Source organism: Citrus sinensis, chromosome 2 (assembly GCF_022201045.2).
Source record: "Citrus sinensis cultivar Valencia sweet orange chromosome 2, DVS_A1.0, whole genome shotgun sequence".
Lineage (NCBI taxonomy): Eukaryota > Viridiplantae > Streptophyta > Magnoliopsida > Sapindales > Rutaceae > Citrus > Citrus sinensis.
This window is the reverse complement of record NC_068557.1, coordinates 32,572,607-32,594,242: the sequence shown is the minus strand read 5'-3', so window position 1 is coordinate 32,594,242 and position 21,636 is coordinate 32,572,607. Positions and strand designations below refer to the sequence as shown.

The 21,636-nt window shown below is 34.4% G+C and overlaps 4 protein-coding genes across 11 annotated transcripts; 2 read left to right on the top strand and 2 right to left on the bottom strand.

The window, feature by feature from the left end:
* Window positions 1-321: 321 nt before the first annotated feature.
* Window positions 322-2,668, top strand: LOC102610737 (TPD1 protein homolog 1-like). Of its 2 annotated transcripts, none has more exons than XM_006468117.3 (4): window positions 322-486; window positions 820-984; window positions 1,844-1,999; window positions 2,136-2,668. In XM_006468117.3, the coding sequence occupies exons 2-4, from the start codon at window positions 894-896 to the stop codon at window positions 2,486-2,488; spliced, it is 600 nt and encodes a 199-aa protein (XP_006468180.2). In that variant the 5' UTR covers window positions 322-486; window positions 820-893; the 3' UTR covers window positions 2,489-2,668. The 2 variants fall into 2 exon arrangements, with proteins under 2 accessions (XP_006468180.2, XP_052290676.1); XM_052434716.1 differs by having other exon boundaries at window positions 454-617.
* Window positions 2,669-2,881: 213 nt separating this feature from the next.
* LOC102616242 (uncharacterized) lies at window positions 2,882-5,987 on the bottom strand. Its single transcript, XM_006467228.4, has 2 exons — window positions 5,316-5,987; window positions 2,882-3,404 (listed from the first exon to the last, which is right to left on the bottom strand). The coding sequence occupies exons 1-2, from the start codon at window positions 5,847-5,849 to the stop codon at window positions 3,375-3,377; spliced, it is 564 nt and encodes a 187-aa protein (XP_006467291.2). The 5' UTR covers window positions 5,850-5,987; the 3' UTR covers window positions 2,882-3,374.
* A 2,051-nt stretch (window positions 5,988-8,038) lies between these two features.
* On the top strand, window positions 8,039-13,171 carry LOC102616727 (uncharacterized). Its single transcript, XM_006467230.4, has 7 exons — window positions 8,039-8,317; window positions 8,617-8,967; window positions 10,003-10,097; window positions 10,184-10,300; window positions 10,419-11,234; window positions 11,988-12,204; window positions 12,293-13,171. Exons 2-7 carry the CDS (start codon window positions 8,673-8,675, stop codon window positions 12,733-12,735), a joined length of 1,983 nt encoding a protein of 660 aa, XP_006467293.2. The 5' UTR covers window positions 8,039-8,317; window positions 8,617-8,672; the 3' UTR covers window positions 12,736-13,171.
* Window positions 13,172-13,715: 544 nt separating this feature from the next.
* Window positions 13,716-18,609, bottom strand: LOC102617027 (transcriptional adapter ADA2b). Of its 7 annotated transcripts, none has more exons than XM_015527043.3 (13): window positions 18,146-18,609; window positions 17,933-18,024; window positions 17,284-17,336; window positions 16,731-16,913; window positions 16,487-16,552; window positions 16,233-16,358; window positions 16,067-16,142; window positions 15,404-15,479; window positions 15,240-15,289; window positions 14,843-15,065; window positions 14,481-14,691; window positions 14,100-14,366; window positions 13,716-14,016 (listed from the first exon to the last, which is right to left on the bottom strand). In XM_015527043.3, exons 2-13 carry the CDS (start codon window positions 17,952-17,954, stop codon window positions 13,825-13,827), a joined length of 1,545 nt encoding a protein of 514 aa, XP_015382529.2. In that variant the 5' UTR covers window positions 17,955-18,024; window positions 18,146-18,609; the 3' UTR covers window positions 13,716-13,824. The 7 variants fall into 7 exon arrangements, with proteins under 7 accessions (XP_015382529.2, XP_015382528.2, XP_015382527.2 ...); XM_015527042.3 differs by having other exon boundaries at window positions 18,239-18,609; XM_015527041.3 differs by having other exon boundaries at window positions 16,731-16,909; window positions 18,146-18,606.
* Between the last annotated feature and the right edge of the window lie 3,027 nt (window positions 18,610-21,636).

The window sequence follows — 21,636 nt, the reverse complement described above, 5'->3', positions numbered from 1 at the left end:
CATGGCCAATCGAGACAGGGGGTGGATATAACTGCAGAGGAAGGACAAAAGAAGGGGTAAATGGGTAAAGACAAATTTGCTACATCAAATTTACAGAGTACTAACTAGACATAATTGTTCATTTTCAAAATCTCAGCTGCTGGATTAAAGTAATTAAAATCTAAACGGTTGGCCTGGATATGAACAAAAAGTGGGGTCTGGATCCATCATATAAAAAAATAAAATTAAAAAAATTGAATTAATAATAAACTATTATCATACTTGTAAAATTATTAAGTTGTAGTGGCTTGTCTTTGTCCATGTGGCCTGTTGACTGTTTTTCATTGAAATATTAATTAGCATGGTACTGACGCTTTTGTTGTGTTATATAAATAAGTGGAGAGAACTCCCCAGTACCTTCCCTTGGGTTCACGTCTCTTCCGAATTAGAATTTTAGATTTGTTTTGCTGGCTGCACTTGCACTCCCGGCCTGGTGTGCTATAGCAAGTGAGTAGTGACTAATAAATTTTCTTCCGCCCACAAAGCCACTATAAATATATTAATTATTTTCACTCCATTTTCTACTTCTTGTCATTTATCGATCGATCAAAAGATCAACTTCTTGTTTACTCCTGAAGGTTATATTCCGCCATATAAATAATTTTGAATAAATTTATCATACATTTATCATCTCTCTCTCTCTCTCTCTCTCTCTCTCTCTATATATATATATATATATATATTTACTTTTTTTTATGAACAGTTTTATTATGAAGTCAAAATGCATGGGGTTACAATATTCATGTCGACATTGACGTTATAACAAAATTAAATTTGCAGGTGAGGTCCGAGCGCGCGCGCGCGCGTATGAACGTAGTAGGAGGAGCCGAGGAGGAAGAGGTTGAGAATCGAGAATGGCACAAGAACGAGTGCAACGGAAAAGCGGAATATTGGCCTTTGGAGCCAAGGCTTTGGCTATAGTACTTCTTCTGGCTACGTTCTGCGGTAGATATCATTACATGATGATGATCTTAATTTAATTAATTGGCTTAAAAACACAGTGTGTGTATATACAGACACTTTTCATTTCAGAATTTTAAAATGCGGGATAGTATAGGAAATCTTTAAAATTGTGTTGTTTTAAAATTTAATTTCATAATGATAATAAACCTTATGTTTTTAAAATTTTCCTGAACTCCAGAACTTTAAAATTCCAGCCTATATAATATAATTGTTGCGTATCAGCATGAATGAGATATTGCATGCATGGTTAAAAACTCAACATTGGCAATAATTCGTTTTATTATTTGTAGATATATACTTCAATATTAATATTCCAGCCACGGCTACTTGATGCAACCGTTGCCTGCTTTGTTGCTCTATCCCAAGGTGAAGGTCAAGGGACTATGCATCACAAAAGTCCAACTACTTAGCTGTATCGTTTTACAGTATTATGCAATTAATATCCCACCACATATATTATTAATTAACGAAAATTCCTGGATATAATATTGGTAGATAGATATAACTAACTATTATAACAATGTAATTAAAATCTTCATATATTAATTATAGAAACCATCAAACAGAGTGATGCACACATTACGTATCGTTCATATTAATGGAGGGTGTTTAATTAGTTACGAGATGAGCATGCATGCTTGCACGCAGGTGGATGGAGGAGGGTTAGTTGTTTCCTTTAATTTGTTCAGTGGAAGCCAGAAGCACTTGCATCGATTCTTTCAAAATCCTTAAATATTTAGTGGTCTAATTTATGAGTACTTTAGGTTTAATTTGTGGAAGCAGGTTTAGTTATCGAGATTTTGAAATTAATGACTATTGAATAAATTAAATATGCATGCAGTGGTGGTGGTGGTGGTGGATATATTTGACGCGGAAGCGAAAGCTGTTGTGGGAGATGCCGCCGGCATTAAAAGAGTAGAGCTGCTCGTTTCCAAGGAAAACAGCACTGCCTTCAATATCAATCGGAAGCTATTGCGCTACTCTGCAGCTGCTGCAGGTAATATTAATGCTGACATTTCCCATGATGCATTTATGCATCACTACGTAGCATTAGCCTCCTGCATGCACGCGCATTCTTCATTTGTTAGTGAAATTAATCTCAGTATAACGAATGGATTAAAAACTAAACGCAGATGGAAATAGGATTGGTACAGCATGCTCAAAAGATGACATAGTGATATATCAAGGGTCAACGGCTCCACTTCCTAATGGAATACCGGCGTGCACAGTACAAATCCTCAACACGTGCACATGTGTGTCAGAGTCAGAGTCAGGTGGTTGCAGCATCTGCAACATTCATGTGAATTGCGGATGGTTCAGCTCAGCCCGTCTCGTAAATCCACAAGTGTTTAGGAGAATTCACTACGACGATTGCCTTGTCAATGACGGGGAAGCTCTTCCTCCTGGACAAGCTCTCTCTTTTCAGTATGCTAATACTTTCCAATACCCTTTGTCTGTCTCATCTGTTGTTTGCTGCTCTGCCTAAACCACCACCTCTATGCGTTTGCTTTATATTTTATTTTTATATGCCTCGTTGTTAACTTGGTATGATAGGCTTAGCTAGCTGCTGTTCTTTTCTTTCTTTTTTTCGTTTTTATTTTTAGTAAATGTTACCTATCTGATTTGTCTTGTCGTCTATATGCAATAAATATAATGGCTTCCTTCGTGTTCATGGACAGAAACGAGATTTAACATTTAACAATGTGTACACACTATTTCATACCCATAAAATAATAATCGATTAGCGGCTATACGCACGATGTGTGGCGTAAGAATAATAACCTGATAGGCTGAGCCGAGGTAAGCGCGGTAGTGAAATTTACGAACGGATGAAAGGCCCAGGCCCAAACCCCATGCACAATGTGCTGCTGCTAGTGCTACCTCCTCATTCAGTTATTAAGGGCCCGATTGGTACCGTTTTGCAAGCCATGTTTCCGTTTTCATTTTTATAATACACACATAAAACATGTTTGATAGATTTTTTTCACAAAATAAATTACAAAACACAAAATCCGGATTTATTATTATAACTATACAACTAAAAATAAATTAAACATGTTCTCCAAATTTTACAAGCTAAACCTAAAAATGAATTAAAAAACAACAAAGAAATCGTGACCCTGCAGCCCTCACTTTTCTCTTCACTGCAGCCCTCACTCTCAACTCAGTTCACTGCAGCTCCCTCTTTCCCCTCAATTTTCTCAATCCAGTTGCAGCAAATCTCTCTCTTGGTCGCTCTTGGTGTGCTAGCCACTGCCGCTGCTCTTTCTCCGCTGTAACCGCTGCTGCTACTTCGTCTTTGCTCTCTCGGATCTGCACTTGCTCTCTCGGATCTTTGCTCTCTCGGATCTTCGTCTACTGCTACTTCGTTGTCACTTGCCGGTATTTATTTTGTTTATGAGCTGAAATTTTTTAGAGATGATTTGAGTGATTTTTAATTCTGGAAATTTCTGAGGTTGTTCATATGTAGTGACAAATTGTTTATTTATGAGCTGAAATTTTTCCTCATTTATTTTAGAGATTGTGAAATCTCAATTTGTGTTCAAAAAATAATAATTCTATTTCCAAGTTTGATAATGCAACCTAAATTAAAAAAAAAAATCCTTCACAGATTTGTGCGAAAAGGAAGAAAAAGAAATGCACGAGAAAATAATCAAATTGTAACCGGCAATTTGATTTCCGAGTAGAATTGAATTCATTTTTGCATAAACTCCCAAAATCTCTTTTCATAATGCCAAATCATAATCAAGAAGCTTCCTCTCATAGGAAATTTTTATAATGAATAAATTTATATTGATATATTAATTCCAAAAGTAATAATTTTGTATAAATCACTTGATGAATTTGTGGGTTTTAAATTGTCCTGGAAAATATACCCTTTATGCTAGAGATCTTTGATATTTCCACTATTTTTTATGAAGAAAATAGACATAAGAGTATGAGAGGAATCTTTATTGGATTAAAATGGGTGTTTGAAGTAAAACAAAAAATTTCATTGATGAGTGTTGTGAGAAATTGAGTTTGTTGAGTATTTTAATGAATTCAAATAAACTTCACCTCGTACTCAATAATTCCACATATCTCAAATGATATAACTAGAGTATTGTAGATTAATCATATTGGGGGTTATTACATTACTGAAAATTGAGTGGGGGATTAATAGCATGTACTGAAAATTGTATGTTTATATCTAAAAATTTAATAGCAATGTTTTTAATTTGATTAATATTTGATATATGTTTTATTTTTTATTTTTTCGGGTACCATTTAGTTTTTAATGTATGACATGTTGTTGAAATATGTATATGTTATGTTGAATTTGATCATTATTTGATATGTGTTATTTTTTCTAATTTTTCAAGATATGGATGTGTAAGATTTGGTTACCAACGATGAAGGAGACACTAGTAGGCCACTTACTAATATTGATTTATCTCCAGCAAGTGTCGCAGAGATGAATGTTACAAGAGATGAAATTACAGCTTTTATGTGGCATGATTACATACGTAATGCATAATGTGTATCATGTAGTTTTTTTTTAATTATTTTGTTTAAATCATGTGTTGTAATATATATCTTAATTATATAGTGTAAAAACAATGACAATGTCAAACTTCTTTTTAATTAATGTTAATTCTTAAACTTTATTATCATGTAATTTTTTTATATTAAATTTGGTTAAATTATTTTGTTATATTTGTGTGTATTAGCTAAATAATTATTTTATGACTATAAATATAATGTAAATGATTAATAAAAACTGTTTTTGAAAAAAGCATTACCAAATGTATATTCTCTGTTTTTATCATTTTCAACTGTGTTTACCAAACGCATATTACTGTTTTCAATTTTTAAATATATGATATAGAAAATGATACCAGACGCATATTTAAATTCAAAATACAGTAACTGCAAAACAACATTTTCGTTTTCGTTTTTATTCTCAGAAAATACTGATTCAAAAACAATACCAAACAGCCCTAATTAGCATAATGATAATAGTAAGGCAATAAACGAAAACAACGCATTCTTTTGATAATTGCAAACCAAAACTGCAAAACTACAGATCTATCGGACAGAATACATCGACGAATGAATGAAGAAGATAAGGTTCTTTATCCATAAAAATTAAAATAGAAGAAAATTGCTAGCTTAAAATTGGAATCGAACTAAAAAGTAACCAAAAATCTTCCTTTATTCATGTCGAAAACTCACACTAGACTCTCGATCTATGTATGTGTATGTTATGAAAAATGAATCTAGTATCCATAATCATAACTAAATTCAGTGACACCAACCATAGCTGAAAGTACCTGGGAAATAATGAAGATGGTGCCACCCAATATCACCAAAAGCAGAATTGCAGAGATGGGGTTCTTGAGCAACTCGAAAATAGGCTGCAGGATTGTGTAGAGAGCACCAGTACTCACCGTGAGAGCATAAAGTGCATACCTCCTTACATTTTCCCAAAACTCTTCCACTAATGGCCCTTGAGGACCAAAAGCCATTGCCTTGGGGTCATCCATCCCCATCAACAGCAACACAAATCCTACAGATATAGCTCCAACTACCAATACCCTTGAATTCCCATCTGTAAAAGCTTTCACTTGGCTGCTTTTTGGAGACCTCTCAAGAGCTTCTCCTTCTCCAGTCGATTTGTCTGAATGTGCATGTGATGCGCATTCACGGAGTAGTGGACGTTTAAGTCTAATAAGGTTACATGAATTGGTTTTCGTTTTGATGGGCATGGTGGTGAAAGTTGAAGGATTTGCACTTGGGCTGGTGAAATTGGTGCATCTGAATCTAATTGGGAGGAAATTTTGAGATTTTAGTGCACTGGTTCTCATTTTTCCCCCCTTTTTTTGAGCTCGGAGAATTAAGACTTAGTATGTCATCAACAACTCTAACACCGCCTATCAGATTGAGTTGGTGATTGGAGAGAACCGGTGGTTGTGGCCTGTTTCCTGACTTATCACTTCACCTTATCTTATTATCTAATTCATATTTGTATATATATTTATATGCTGAAGTTGAACTGTAAATTGTAATTCAGAGAGGTTACAAATCTACTGACCGTGGGCTTGGGCCGAGGGAGCCCATCTAGTGTCTATCATCTACTAGTACTCTCTAATCTTGTGCTATAAAATAAAGTTGTCGTTTTGAGTCTAATGCATTTGAAAAAGAAAAATGATATATGAGTGGATTACAAATATAACATACGTACATACATATCCTCTCGGTCAAAATAATTTCACCACCAATGAATAAATACATTTTGGATTTGTAGGATTATTTCTGTGAATGAAAGCATTTTATTTATCAAATCACATTTGGGACACACACACACATTATTCATTAAAAATTTAGTTAAAATTTCATGAATTATTTTTATTATTGTTATTATTTTATATAAACACACAAATAACACCATAATAACACACTTTTTAGCAAATGAATTGAAGAAAATGATTATTTAATAATTAATGGATACAATGATTATTTGTATTCTAAATTAGACTTCGAATATCTTTTAAATTATTTGGGACACTTATTGAAGTAATTTTAAATATTCATAATACTCTTGTAAATACTAGAATAATAGTCAATCAAATCTCTTTACACCTTTTGTTTTCTTTGAACTTTCCCAATTTTTTCTCATTGTTACTATTTATTTGAATTTCTTCATTTCTTCAGCCTCATAACTAATGATAGAATCTGAAAGTGTGGATGACTAGTCATGTTATCTTTGTCGCACAACCATGGATGCTTGTTGGTTTTGGTTAATAACAAAGCAATTTTAAATTGCAATGTCATATTTTCTTTTGTTGGCGACGGGAGATAGTAGAAGCAAAATTAATAGGGTATAAAAATATTAGATATTGTTTCAGTAGCAGACCAGCCAACACAATCAGGTTATGTTCTAGACGAAGTATAATTAGATCTCATTTTAATCCAAACAACTTAACGAGATTTTCTATAATGCTTTAGGCGAGATTAGATGACGCTTTAATGTAAATGACATGATGCGATTTTGATCGATAATTCCAATGAAAATTTTAAAAGAGCAGCTTATTATTAATCAAAAGTTGAAGTTTTGAAAATAATAATAAGACCTCACTATTTATAATAGAGCATATCTACTTCTCTAAGTTAACTTTAAAAACAAAATACATAATGGATTCTAATAAAAAAAAATCAAAATACCTAGAATAATAAAATTCTATAATCTTAAAATAACGTCCTACATCATTTGTTTTTTTTTTTTTTTGTGCATTAATTTATTCTTTGATTCTTGATTTTGAGGTTTTACTTTTCTTCATGAATCTTATACCTACGCTTGATAACTTTTTTAACTATGTTAGTGAACTTGGAAGAGTTTAAATTATGATATTTTTATGAATCTTTGTTAAATTTACGTATTTTCTGTTTTATGATGAAATTGTGAAGAAAAATATTAGATTTTAATTTGCACGTTGAGTAATTTAAAATGGGTGTTAAGATTGATAATATTTATGTAATCCTAATAAATTGTCTATGTAGTATATTTTAGTCATTTAAATTTTTAATAAAATTAAAATATTTAAAATATATTTGAAAGTGGTCATGCCCATTGGGCTCTTAGCCCACACAAGAGCGTGGGTTCAATTTCTCATGGGAAAATTTTCGTAATATATCTCTTTGATAATTGTGAAAGTACATTTTTCTAAATTGTGTTTTGATAGGCATTTGGGGTGAACTAAAATTATGTATTTAAACTTCCATTAAAATTTAGATCTTCATGTATGTAGATATAGTAATAAAAAAAAATTCCTATAAAAAATATATATTTTAAAGTACAAATTCTCTCCCCCTAAATCAAATGGTAAAGTTTTTGATTGATTGATAGATGATGCATGCATGTCCATTCATTCGTACCATAATAAGTGCCAAAGGAATTAAAATCGTCATCGACACTACTAATGGCTGCCACATAAGATTAAAGAACTTTAAACATGCCACGTGTCATAACTAAACCCTTGACGAATATTAGGGTTCATGTTAATTCTCACATACAAAGACAATCCTCTCGAAACTTAAAATTCCATTTTTACCCTTCTTTGATGTTTTCCACCTTCTTCACGGCCTCCTCTCTTTGGCCTGTAACCCTCTCTAAATCTCAAATGTCAACTTTGTTTGAGAGGAATTCTTTTGCAAAAAACCCTTTTTCTTTTTTTGCATTAATTTTTAGTTCTGCACTGATAAAGCCATCTCATCTTATCTGGGTCCTTCATTGAACTCTCCTGGTCTTGCTCATTCAAAAATAAAACTAGACCAGGTATTATTTATTTATTTATTTTACTTGAGTGTTGATTTTAAAACTCCATCTGTTGTCTCTTTCGGCTTGTTTTCAGCTACTGTCGGGGGATAATATGAGAGTAAAGCCATGGTGCAGTTTACTTTGTTAATTTACCTCTAATTTGCTTATGGGTTTTATTTGTTTATCCTTTGATTCCTACTATTAGCTTAGGGTTTCATGAACTGGGTATGATTTTTTATATGATGAGTACTGAAAACTGGGTTAGTTTAGTTTGGTGTCAAACACTCACTTCATGGCTTGAATTGGGTTGTTTTCAGCTAATGTAGCAGAAGGGGTTGTCTTCGAACTGTTTCTGGCTCACTTCATTATCAAGATGTCTGCAAATGGCCATGGTTTTGTTTCTTGGGAAGAGCACATTATATGCCATGAACGTGGAAGCCGTGTAGTTCACTTTTACTTGAAGGATAAGTCTGGGACTTTAGTGCTTGCAGTTGTAGGCACTGAGAGAAGTATAAGGCACATGATTTATGTTGTTTCAGATGAGTTCTTGAATGTTTGTGGATCAGAAGGATCCATCAATGCATCCATGAAATGGCGAGCAAGACGAGAAGTTGTAGACTGGTTAACCTTATTGGTCTCCAAGTGTCAGCCGCCACTAGAATTTCCAAGTATGTAATAATGCATGCATTTGCAAAGTTTTATAATTCTTCTTCTAGAATATTCATGTATTATTAGTTTGCATGGAACTATTCGATAAGAGTTTGCTGTTGTAATAAAATTCAAATAGGAAAGTCACATTTACTATTGTTTCCACATGTCGGAAGAGTGGCACTTGAGCTGCTGGGTTTATGATTACGAATTGCATGCCGGGCTCTGTGTTACTAACTGCAAACAGTTTGTTTTTCAAAGTGGATTTGAAAATTTATCTTTCATTTTAGGTTATGTCGTATGTTGCTGCATTTGTTGCTTTCATTTGGAAGAGGTCAAACATTTATGTACGTTAATAGATTCTGAGCATTTGTCAACGCTGTAGAATATTTTGGATTTCCTAGTGGAATCCATAATTATTTAGGTTTATTTTTAATTGTAGAGTGACTAACGTGGTTCTTAATTGTATTGCTGAAACTTACCAAAATAGGTTATTGCTGCCTCTAGAAATTATTTAGAATATGCTTCTGAAATGGAACAGCAGTTGTTGAGATGTCAAGAACATGAATATTAACTGCTTGCAAGTCTCCTATTAGAAGTGGTTACAGTTCTCCAAGTATGGGAAATATCGCGAATTTGTTAGTTTGTTTCGATCGAATCAATAGGTGTCTTAATGGCTTTCTCTTGTCATGACTGATGGCACACTTATGTTCTGCATTTCTTCTTGTCAAGTTTCAGGTATTTTAGTTGTGTAAAGATCTATATCCTAAAACAGTTGCATGAAGGTTAGAAACCTTTTGCATGCTATATTCATTTCTTGTGTAATGGAAAGCATGTCATCCTTTCGATCCCTAAATTGAATGATTTATGTCTCTACATTATCTACTTTTGGCATTCCTTGAAACCTGGGTATTTCTTGCCACATTTGTCATGCAGACGTAGTTGTATTCTTAATTCTGGATGGAAGATTTAAAAGTTTTATGATCTTTTCAGTAACCCTTGCTGTCTGCCGTTACAGCGAATTTGATCTGCTAAGTCTAATATTTCTATAACAGATTCACAGGTGGATGATTCAACGCAAGATTTTGGATCTCTTCATCTTCTGACATCAAGATTAACTTATCACCAAACCTATTTACCGGATCACATGGTATCTATCTTCTGCAGTTGTTATTTATGTTATGTAAGTATAGGACTTTTGTTCTTTCTATAATTGGGATTTCACTGTAAATACAGGTAATAAGAAAATTGAAAGTTCAAAATTCAGATATCGAGTGGTCTGGCATTGCTTGGAATTGTACTAAACAGCTCAAGCACTACCCATCCTTTTGCAGGAATGGAACCGTAATAGCTGTAGGTCAATGTATTAATTATTATTGCTACATGTTGTGCCTGACTTTTACTTTAGTGCTGTTACATGTCTCATTGGCATCTGACTGCTTTTTCCATTTTTTGTCCGCCTGATGCCCAGGTTCATTCCTTTGTATTTATTACGGCTGAAGAAGAAAGTCACCGCCTTGGATACGTGGAAGATATGTATGAAGACAAGAAGGGACAGAAGAAGGTGAAATTGCGGTGGTTTCATCACAACAAGGAATTTATTGATGTAATTCCTGATCTGAATCCACATCCTAGGGAAGTTTTCATCACAACTCATGTTCAAGTGATCAGTGCAGAGTGTGTTGATGGCCTGGCAACTGTCTTGACTCCCAGGCATTATGAGGAGTGTGTGGCTGTTGTTCCTCACACGTCACCCTCCAGTATTTACATGTGTTTTAGGCAGATAAAAAATAAAAAAGTAAAACCCTTCACTCTTACTAAATTGCGAGGGTACTCTAGTCAAGCAATTGTCTCTAGTTTAGGTGGACCTCCTGTTCCCAAGCAAAAGGCTAGGTGCCGTAAGCTGGAGAATGAAGATGAGAAACAATTGAGTCTTGATGATCCAGCAAGGGTGAGTACTAAGAGAAGTAGAAATTGCAAGGGGCAAGGACTTGAAGGTGGTTTTGGTGTGAAAAATTCATCTCCTGTGGATCAGAATACAAGTACTGAACTTAAATGCCCAAAGTTTAAATTAAGATTGTCAAGAAAAACAATGGGAATTAAGGTGGGTTTACCGCAATCAGACTGTCCTACCACTTTCAAAGTGGATGAGAAAATAGAGCTCCTCTGTCAAGATAGTGGCATTCGGGGCTGCTGGTTCAGGTGTAAGGTTATGCAAGCATCCCAGAAGCTACTGAAAGTAAAATATGATGATGTGGAGGATGCTGATGGTTCTGGAAATTTAGAGGTACACAAATGCTGCATGAACTTTATTCTTGAATTTTACAAGAATGCTTTGAAACTTTTCTAGCTTAAATCTTTGACAACTGCATCAAAGTATGAACAGGCAGTATTTTTCTAGTTGAATATAGTTAGTATGATTTCCAATTTTGTAAAATTATGATCTTGGTGCCTCATTTGGTTATTTTAAGAATGGTAATGATTTCTTGGCTTGGATCGTGCCCATGACCATCTTTTCAGCAGTCTGCATTGATGGTGGCAGCCAATTGCACCTAAAATGATGTAGGAAGCATAGGGGTTAAAATAAATTAGGGATTCTAGATTTTGGGTCTAATTAGTCTTTAGTATTTTATAAGGATTTATCTTGTTTTAGTAAGCTTATTTGAGTCATATTTTTAATCCTAGTCTAGTTAGGATTTTAGATTATTTCACTTATTTGAGAAGGATTAGGATTTAATAGCTACTAGTATCTTGTTATCTTAGTTTATTGTCATACCTCTTAAACTTTTCATTAATAATATTTTAGAATATTCCCTTCTGTGTTTATTTTTGCCGTGGATTCAGCATTTTCTTTCATTGAGAGCTATCCTTTCTTGTGTACTTGAGACATACGCAATGACTCAAATAAGCTTTACTTAAACAAGATAAATCGTAATAAAATACTAAAGATTAATTAGACTCAAAATCTAAGAAACCCTAATTTATTTTAATCCCTATGCTTCCGACATTATAAATCTTTATTCTTTTCTTTATTTTGTAGGAATGGGTACCTGCATCCAGGGTGGCAGCTCCTGATAAACTGGGCATGAGATGCCAAGGTCGCCTGACAATTCGGCCATGTCCTTCAGTTAATGCTGCAAGATTTAATTCTGAGGTTGGAGCACCTGTTGATACATGGTGGAGTGGCGGATGGTGGGAAGGTGTTGTAATTGGTGTCGATGTTTCTGGAGATGATGTCCTGCGAGTTTACCTCCCTGGTATGCTCCACTGTTCTATTTGATGCATCGTTGTTCCACGGTTATTTTTCATCTTCGTGAATGATGTGATTTTGTCTGTGATTTTTAGGTGAAGATAAGGTCCTGAGTGTGCAAAGACAAAATGTGAGGGCTTCCAAAGACTGGGTTGGCAACAAATGGGTTGATGTGAGGGGAAATCCCAACATACTCTCCTATGTTTCTGCAAACTTCAAATCTAGCTTGAGGTCTTCAGTGTGCTCTGCTATTAATGGAGCATTAGGTGATCTTAATACTGCATTGCCGGAGCAGGAAGTCCTCGCAACCTCCAAAATTGAAGCTGTTGAAGAAGGTAAACCGGAGTTGGCTGGTTTAGTTGTGATTGATGACCTTAAAAATGTAAAAGAAAGTGATATGAGAAAGCTGCATTGTCACAAAGATGAAGATAAAATTGTGGAAGTTGGAGGTAGAGATGACAACGAGGATTCTAATGATAAAGCTGAGTTGGTTTTGAAGGATAGTACTGAACCTGCAAAAACCAGAGGAAATTTGTAGTAGACGCCCTCAAAAGGAGGGTTTAAGTTGTATAATAAAAAGATATGGTATAGCCAGCTGCAGGGGGCAAAGTTTTGACCTGGATGGTAAATTGTGGTTTCTTTGGTTTCTGTATATAAGATAGAGAAGAGTTGGTATAGTGATATACTGAAGACGATGACTCCCAAGTTTCTAACTAGAGGAGAAGCCGCAGATGTATAGCAGTAATATAGAACTGGGATAAAAAGGGTTTAGGTTTAAAGGCTTTGATATGGTGGGTATCAGTTCAGAAGTAGATCAGTGAATTGCAGTGTGTGCTTATTGCTAACTGCGTTTGCACCCAAAGTTTGTATGCATCTTTACAGCCTAGGAGTTTCAGCTTTAATCGTAAACTGTAAAGGCTGTGTTATAGGATGTTTTTGTTGGTTAAATAAATCAAATAATGTACTTTTATTTATCCTGTGGTTTCTTTTCTTGGTCGATTGTTTGCCTTTTTTTGAAAAAGAAAAAAATTATATTTTGACAAGGCAGTGGCATCACTGATTATTATTTTGCATAAACCTTACCACTGGCACCCCTTTATGACCTTTTTGCATACCTGCATGATTTATTATGATTCTACTTAATCATTTTAATGTTCATTACAAGTCATCGTGGATTGAGAATACAGTCTTGGTCCTTTTTTTTACCTTTCTTTTAATACGTTCAATACTGTTAAAAATTTAAATTTGTAGGAGTTTTTTTCTTCAGATAATTTCCCTTTAGTGAAAGGAAACGATTTTTTTTTTTTTATTTCCCTTTAGTAAGGTCAAACGAAATTCGATAAAATTGAACACAGTGATGTGATATCAAGTAGGATTAAGATATTAAGCTAGTATGCTTGGAAATATTAAATGTTAACGATTAAGGAATTCAAAGGACATGTATGCATTCTAACTGTTATTGGACAGAGTTGTCTCATGATTCATGTAACAGTGATTAAGTAAACGTAGGCAAGTATATAGAATTGTAAAGAAATTTTGTTTTCCATTTTCGAAGTGACGACAATGAATACGGAGAGGAATAATTTATTTACAATTTGGAACAAGCAATAGAATATAAATAGGGTTGTCATGGGGGAGCAAGCCCCTTTTTGACAAGCATATCATAAACCCTATCAATTTTGCTTGGTTCAATCTTGAACAAGTGATGAGCATCAGCTTTATTATTGACATTGCCGCTGAAGATCTCCCTGGACATGACCTCTTGCATCCTAAGATATAGAGGTGGAGCTAACCTGATCTCACAGCATAGGCGCTTCTCCTGCCAAAATGACAATGCTAGCTAGCTTACAAGTGTTCATTTTACGGCGGACAAAGAAAGAAAACGATGGATTAGAAACTTACAGCTTCAGACAGTAATTGTGTTTCATTGAATCCCATTATATACAAATCATTTACATGGCTTGAAGAAGCCTGTCCTGAAGGTCTTGAATTTGAATCTTTGCGAAGAGACTCTGAAGCCATGAACACATTTGCACCACCCTGACTGCTTGCGCCAGCATGGCCACCTTCTTTTGCTCTGCGAGAAGCTTCTTCAGCTTCCCTTCCCCTTTTCAGTTCAAGGTATCTATCTGCCTCAGCAGATGTACGGCACCCAGCAGCTCGGGCTTCCTGTAGAATTAATTGGAATTTCGGCTTTCTTCAACAGGAACATTTGTGTATAATAATATTTTGGGTAGTTGGATATATCCAATGAAGGAAACATGTGCGAAGCACGAATTATACCTTAAGGTCTTGAATTCTTTTCAGAGTTCGGTGCTCTGAAATAACAGTCTGAAGCAAATCCTCATGGTCTTCCTTTGAATGAAAACGCATGAAGACATCATAACGCCGACATAGCTCCCTCTCTTCAGGGGACAAATCCTTCTCAAAAGGATTTGGGTATAACAAATTTCTTTCTAGTATGAAATCCTTTCTACGCTTCCTCTCATCAAGCCTGTTTCAACCATAAACCATGCACAGAGAGATCATTCTGTCACCAATGTTATATCTACCCAAAATTTCACAATATGAGTAGGAATTTAAGAATAATGAAACAATCAAAGTGCAAAGTGCAATCATGTAAGAAAGAAGTATGTATTGCATACCTCTTTGAATATATACGTAGCACGCGCAGCTTAATGTCTCGCTCTTCCTCAGAGTCAGCATCTTTGAATTCCATCTCAGCGAGTAATTGCTCTGCATCATTGTCATACTCAGGATCAAATTCTTGTCTTTTGCTGTTATAACCACTCAATTCAACTAAGGATGGACCATCATTCCCTGAAGTGACTGGTTTCTTCCCCTTGGAACTTCTCTCTGTTTGAGGATCTGCCACAAAATAAAAGACAACACAAATAGGTACTCCAATTATTGCAGCCAGTTAGATTACGGCTCCCAGCCAATAATAAACACCACGCATACAGAAAATCTAATTGTGTTACTCATAAAATTATTTCAATAAGACATTTAGTACCAGCCAATCAAGAAAATACTAATGCTTACCTGCATTTAGACCACGGCCAGAGGGTCCAACTTTATGCATTTCTTCAATTCTTTAAACAAAAAAATGAAAATTGGAATAAGAATTATTTTTAACCTGAATGCATAAGAAAGCATCAAAATGAACTAAGACAACACATGCATATAGGTGAGAATGATAGCCCTACTTGACTCTTGAAGGAGAAAATGGAGATTCTTCCTTCACAGTTGCTTCCCCAGGCTTGCTAGGTCCTGCAACAGCCACTTGCAATTGATGAAATGAGGTTCTATCAATAATAGACACTAGGCATATAAATAGGAAGAGTAATTATGCAAAATGACCAAAAGTCATCTGTGCACTGACAGTAGGTTTTCATCCTAATCAATTATCATTCTTTCAGAACTGGATACAGTACTAGCTTCTGTAAGATGGTAACCTCTCTGCTGCATGCCATGCAGAATAGAGATAATATATTGTTAGACCCATGAAAACTTATGTTAGGCGCAAATATAAAAGAGCAGGGGCTGTTTAGTAATTTTAGGGGCAGGGGCAATTTAGTAACTTTATTATTAATTAGGGTTTAGCTATAAATAAGAGATTATGGAGTCATTTAGGGTTTATGTTGAGTATTGTCTGGTATTAGGAACCATTAGGAGTTTTGGGAGAGATTGACCTACCTCTCGAATTGTAGGTCAGGATTGATTGTTAGTTTTCTTTTGATTTAATCAATAAAAGTCAGTCTTAATTTAGCCCTAAGTCCTATCATATATCAAGCAAGCAACGAAAGTGAAAAGGAAAAAAGGAAAAGAAATATAACTCCAAGGAGAAGGATGAAAATAATGTAGAAAACCTTTCTTATCATCAATGTGACCTTTAGCCATAGCAAGGAGCTCCTTTCTGTTTTTGCCGACAACATGAGACATGTCCTGGGCAGGAAAAAGCGTTGACAACTTAATTATTTATCAAAAATCAACTACTAAAAAGAGGATTGGCTGGCTTTGCTGAAAATGTTGTACCGGGAGAGGAAAGAATGGGGAGTTCATGTACACATTTGTATAATGTTCAATACAAAGTTCCTTGGTCTTTGTCCCAACATGTTCTGCAATTTCTGCCCAGTTCCCCAAGCCATACATTTCGATTCCCTAAAGATTACAAAAAATTTCAACAATAGAGAAGTCAAATACAATATCTCCACAAACCAGATATTGTATCAGCAGATTTAGAATAGTACTACCTTCAAGACATTAAAAGGCAAAAGGCCAAAAAATACCTCTAGAAGCAAAATTTCGTCATCTGCATTCCAATCAGGGCATATAAGTGGGAAAGATAGATTGTCCTGTTGAAAAGAGGTATAAAAATGCATAAGCTCAAAACAAGACTATATTCACTATCAGCAATATGCAACTGAATAAACAAAACTGTAGCAAGGGATAGATAGACTAGAGGAAAAGAAAAAGCATGGAATTTTTGAAATAATAGAGAAGAAAATCAAGCAAAATATTATTCTTACTCACCATAACCCTGTAAGGGTGATTGCTCTTATGAGGATGCACCTCAACGCCAACAGAGAAGCACTCTATACATAGGTCAAAATCAGGACAAACTGCACACTTAATACGGATCTTCCCTGTAATGTCTTTGTTGCAATAATTGCAGTGGTATAAAGCCCTTTTCCCTTCACCTGCTCCTTGACCTGGCTTCAACATTATTGGATGGGAAAATGTCATAAAATTTTAAATGAATAAATAAAAAGAAAATTATCCCCGTCACATTTACATATAGAAAGGATGAAAGCACTTAAGCAACCACAGGCACAACATATTCAACCGACTTCAATCAATAATAGGGATAAGTATTGGAGTTTAGTGGGTAATTATTCTCATCCCCATCCAAACCGTTTAAGAAAGAACCACAGGTATAACAATTATCTCATAGAATGCGTGAGCGTTGCCACTTTGAGATAACTCACGAACATTGCCACTTAAAGAGAGAACTCCAACTCAATTCAGTGATCCCAGCCAGGAGATTTCATTTCGCAATGAAATGATAGTAGTAATTGGTAAGTACCTGGAGCTGCAGTATCTGAATTGTCACTGGAGACATTCTTCTTTCTCCTTGACCTGCATGAACAAAATGAGCATCAGATAAAAGCTTCATAATCATGCCACAGATAACTTATAAGAAATGATTCTGGAGTGTGGTTCTGGAGGAATATTACTATGCTGGAGACAAGAAGTTATAACGGTAGAACAAAATCAATGAAGCATAATTATGAAAGTTGGAATAATTTTTTTTTTCTTTAAAAATAACCCAAACTATTTATCTATTAAATAAAAATGCATAAGAAGCACATTGTCATTGTACTTCATAGTTCCAGTAACAGTAGAAACAAGAACAGTAAAAATAAAGAAAAATAATAATAATAATAACAATTAATCCCATAAATTTCAGATGCACAACATAAAAGCTAGTCAGTCACGAAAAGCAGAATTTTCAAAATTATTGAAAACCAAAAAAACAAAAATTAAGTTCTACAGTCACAATATAGACTTGAGTAGAAGCACTTCTACTTCAAAGCATTCAGGATTATATATAAATTAATAATCAGCTAAGGAAAAGGCAACAGTTCCAAACACAGAGAACCAACACCAAATGAAGAGGAAAACAAAACACTGTAACATTAAGGAAATCAATTTTGTGAAAAAAGAGAGCGAACCTTTGAGTGGGGTCTTCATCATTAGCGTGAAAGTTCCCACGAGAACGACCCATATTTTTCTCAAAGTTGAGTGAGCTTACGATTACGAGCGCCTGTTTAGAAGCAAATGTTAGAATTTCTTGAAATGCAACGACAAGAACAACCGACAGACTGACTGGCATTTATTTATTGACTCAGAAGAAACAAAAACAAAGATTTTGAGTAAAACAGAACCCTAAATTTCTCAGATAAGTACGAAAAGTTTCTGGCTCCGAATATTGGGGATAATGGGGTTTCCTAATTTTGGATGAAAATTAATGGGCTTACTTCAAAATCCAAATTTCTGAGATTTTTCCAAGGGTTTGGGTTGCAACGACGGGAAGTAACAGGGGCTGTAAACTGTTATTTGTCAAACTACTGAAGTGTCGTGTCATTGACAAATGCGCCAAATGGTAATAAAGCTGCAGGTCAACTGTGTTTGGATTCTCAGTTTAGTGTGACACATTGTAATTTGTATGTGTGTGTTTGTTCGGAAAGGAAATTAATGGTGCCCAGCCGAGAAGATTTTGCACTTTTTTTTTTTTCTTTTTTTCTGGGTTTACCTCAATGGAAACTGTGGAAATTAATAAAAGTAATTAGTAAATTCGTTTTTCTTTTTAAGCATAAAAAATTAATTAGAGAACAGTAACATATGGCTTCAGTCAGTGACTTGACTCGTTACAGTATGTGTTCAATTTATAAACCATTTAGAGAAAGGGAGTGTCATAACTTTGAAGGAAATTTCTGTAATTCTTTGTGTGGACGCCCGATACCAAAACAAAAATAGAGAGGTGAACATATTTATTTATTTAAAAAAAAAAAAAAGAATATAAAGAATTTTGAATTTCTTCGCACTTCAAATTCATTTCAAGGATGAATCTGGGTTTGGGCTATGACCCAAAAGAAAGCCTAAAAAAGAAGTTAAATGGGCCCAAAGGATACAACATGCATACGACTCGCAGCCACGTAGCCAGGTGTGGGTGGTAGTACGTGCAGTAGCAGTTTGATGTTGAAGTTATTTTTAAACTTGACGTGATGGTATTGTTACTGGGGGCGAAGCAAGAGAGAAAAATGTGAGATAAGAGTGATTCCTATGTGGTAACAGAGCAAGTATATATCTATATGCATATATACACTGATCTTTCATTATAATCTACAATTTCTTCCAAGAAAATGAGTTCAATATGAATAACGTACAATGTGTTTTTTTTTGGTGAACTAAATAAGATTTGGAAAATTGACAAATTGTACTAAATCAAAATACTAACAAATAGTACTTAGAAATTATGTAGATAATTGAAGAAAATTATAGGGAGATCTTCAGTATAATTTTATAGTATTATCGTTGTTTTGAAATAGATCATGACTAAAATTATATAAATTATATCAATGAAAATTAAAATAAAAAATCTAAGGATCAAAAATAAGAAAAAATATATTTTTCCATGTCAATAAAAAATTAATAATAAGATATATATTTATTTTTATTTTTCTTATGATAAATATGCATTTTATATTTTCAAGATAAATAATTGAGTAAATGACCTACTTACTCCTCTTTTCCTTTAAATTTTTGGTATTAAAGGAATTTGCGGATTTTTAAAGACTATAAAGAAAATAAATGGTATATATTAATTTTAACAAGAAAAAATTAACTATGTTCCAAAATCAATAACAGGTATTTTTTTTAATCTCTGTTAGTTTTAGTATGTTTTTCTCCTTTAAAAACATAGGAAAAAGAAAAGAAATCATAGTGGCGGATATTATCAGTGCCGATATTAGGTTTGGCATGGCATGGCATGCATTGAACCCGAAACACGTTGTTGATAATGACAACAAAAAGATTGAGTGGAAAAGGAAAATTAATTGCAAATGCAACGAATCCTAATTAATGCATTCATTAATCACAACATGATGCGAACGTACTTCCTTCAAATAAAATAAACCATGATTAATTCTTCAGGGCTCAATGCACGTCACCACTCACAACTACTTAATTATTAACTATTTGGCTAGTAACTCCAAAATTGTACCTCTCATCAATTTCTGTTGTAATTAATTTCATTCATTCAATCTCAATTATGGCAGTTTTATTTTTTTTTGCTTTTGAGTGCTTTTGTAATTGAGGTGTTGTAGTTTTTAAGGTATAATTATTATAGAAAAAAATTGTTATTATGAAATAAAAGTTCCTAACATATAGTAAATGTAAATTTTAAATAATAATTTTGATAAAATATTAAAGATATAATAGATTTTTCATTATACAAGTGAAAAATCATATCAACATAACTTCTAAACTACAGCAGTTAGTGTTTATCAAATACTTTATTACTGTAACTTTTAAACTATAACTGCCAAACCAATGATTCATATATATGTGTGTGTGTGTGTGTGTGTGTGTGTGTGTCATATCAACATAACTTATAAACTACAACAGTTAGTGTTTATCAAATACTTTATTACTGTAACTTTTAAACTACAACTGCCCAACCAAGGATTCATATATATATATATATGTGTGTGTGTGTGTGTGTGTGTGTGTGTGTGTGTGTGTGTGTGTGTGTGTGTGTGTTGGGAAGCGGGGTGAATCGATTGTTCAGGGTGTACTGACTGTTTTGGTTTTTATGGAGTGAAGGAAGAGCGAGACGCTGGTGTATATGGTGAGAAGTTTGACTCCGGATGCTGAAAGCTCTAAAAATCACATTAAACCTGCAAAACAACGAGAAAGAGGTCAAAGGTAGAGTCGGGAGTAGCTGGTGACTACACTCCAATGTTCAAGTCAGAGTTGGGTTATCTCAGGTTAGAGAGCTTGCAAGCTCTTAGTAATGGAGGTTGGAGGTTGAAGAAACCTCAACTCTTGTGGTGTGTGAGTTGACTCTTATGACTAAAATGTGTGAGTTGACTCCTATGACTAAAATAAAACCTGAGTATTTTATATGGTGTACCTCGGCTGCCGTGCCACCTAGTGTTATTTTATTGGTGTTCTTTATTGTCATGTCATATATATTTTTATCCTTCACACGTGTCACTACTTGGGTATTTCAAAATATGCTTAGAGAATAAGTTTGAGGCGTATTCATGTGTTAAGTGTAGAGGGGTGGTCCTGCGTACATCTGCTAAAGTTGTTAAGGATTTGCAGGTGTGGTAGGAGAGGACATGTGATCTCAGCTGTCTTGATAATAACTTTTTGGCTGTTTTGTAGGCATGACAGGTCGTTGTCTCCTCCTTTTCAGCACAATAGTTCCTCATTAATTCTTTTATCCAATCAATTTTGAGATTATGTCTCTTTCATCCATTGATACTTTTTAAAATATTTTTATGACATTTTTACCTTTGCTCGGCATACTCCGGGTACCCCACATAACACTTGGAGTACCCGGTGTAGGCCAACATTCTTATCATGACTTTAACTACAAAACTGCATATCGACACGTGGCACATTTATTTGGACTTCTACCTTTCCCCCAAATATATATATATATACACACACACACACTAGGTACGTGCATTTGGAAGTGATGAAACTCGTTGAGGTTTGATGATCATGTGTTATCTACTCGATCGCAGGATTACGGCTTCGGTAAATCCGTGAAGCTCTCAGTTGACGCGCCTTGAATTGTCGTTTAATTTTAAAAATTTCTCATCAAACAAATTAATTTCATCGATTATGGCGGGCATTATTCTAT

Coding starts and splice junctions, on each gene's coding strand:
- LOC102610737 (XM_006468117.3), top strand. CDS start 894: ATGGCACAAGAACGAGTGCAACGGAAAAGCGGAATATTGGCCTTTGGA. Junction 985..1,843: donor TCTTCTGGCTACGTTCTGCG/GTAGATATCATT, acceptor ATATGCATGCAG/TGGTGGTGGTGGTGGTGGAT. Junction 2,000..2,135: donor CTACTCTGCAGCTGCTGCAG/GTAATATTAATG, acceptor AACTAAACGCAG/ATGGAAATAGGATTGGTACA.
- LOC102616242 (XM_006467228.4), bottom strand. CDS start 5,849: ATGAGAACCAGTGCACTAAAATCTCAAAATTTCCTCCCAATTAGATTC. Junction 3,405..5,315: donor CCATCTTCATTATTTCCCAG/GTACTTTCAGCT, acceptor AAAAAATTTCAG/CTCATAAACAAAATAAATAC.
- LOC102617027 (XM_015527039.3), bottom strand. CDS start 18,093: ATGCCAGTCAGTCTGTCGGTTGTTCTTGTCGTTGCATTTCAAGAAATT. Junction 16,553..16,730: donor ATCACCCTTACAGGGTTATG/GTGAGTAAGAAT, acceptor TCTTTTCAACAG/GACAATCTATCTTTCCCACT. Junction 14,367..14,480: donor AAAGAATTCAAGACCTTAAG/GTATAATTCGTG, acceptor TTAATTCTACAG/GAAGCCCGAGCTGCTGGGTG.
- LOC102616727 (XM_006467230.4), top strand. CDS start 8,673: ATGTCTGCAAATGGCCATGGTTTTGTTTCTTGGGAAGAGCACATTATA. Junction 8,968..10,002: donor GCCGCCACTAGAATTTCCAA/GTATGTAATAAT, acceptor TTTCTATAACAG/ATTCACAGGTGGATGATTCA. Junction 11,235..11,987: donor ATGGTTCTGGAAATTTAGAG/GTACACAAATGC, acceptor TTTATTTTGTAG/GAATGGGTACCTGCATCCAG.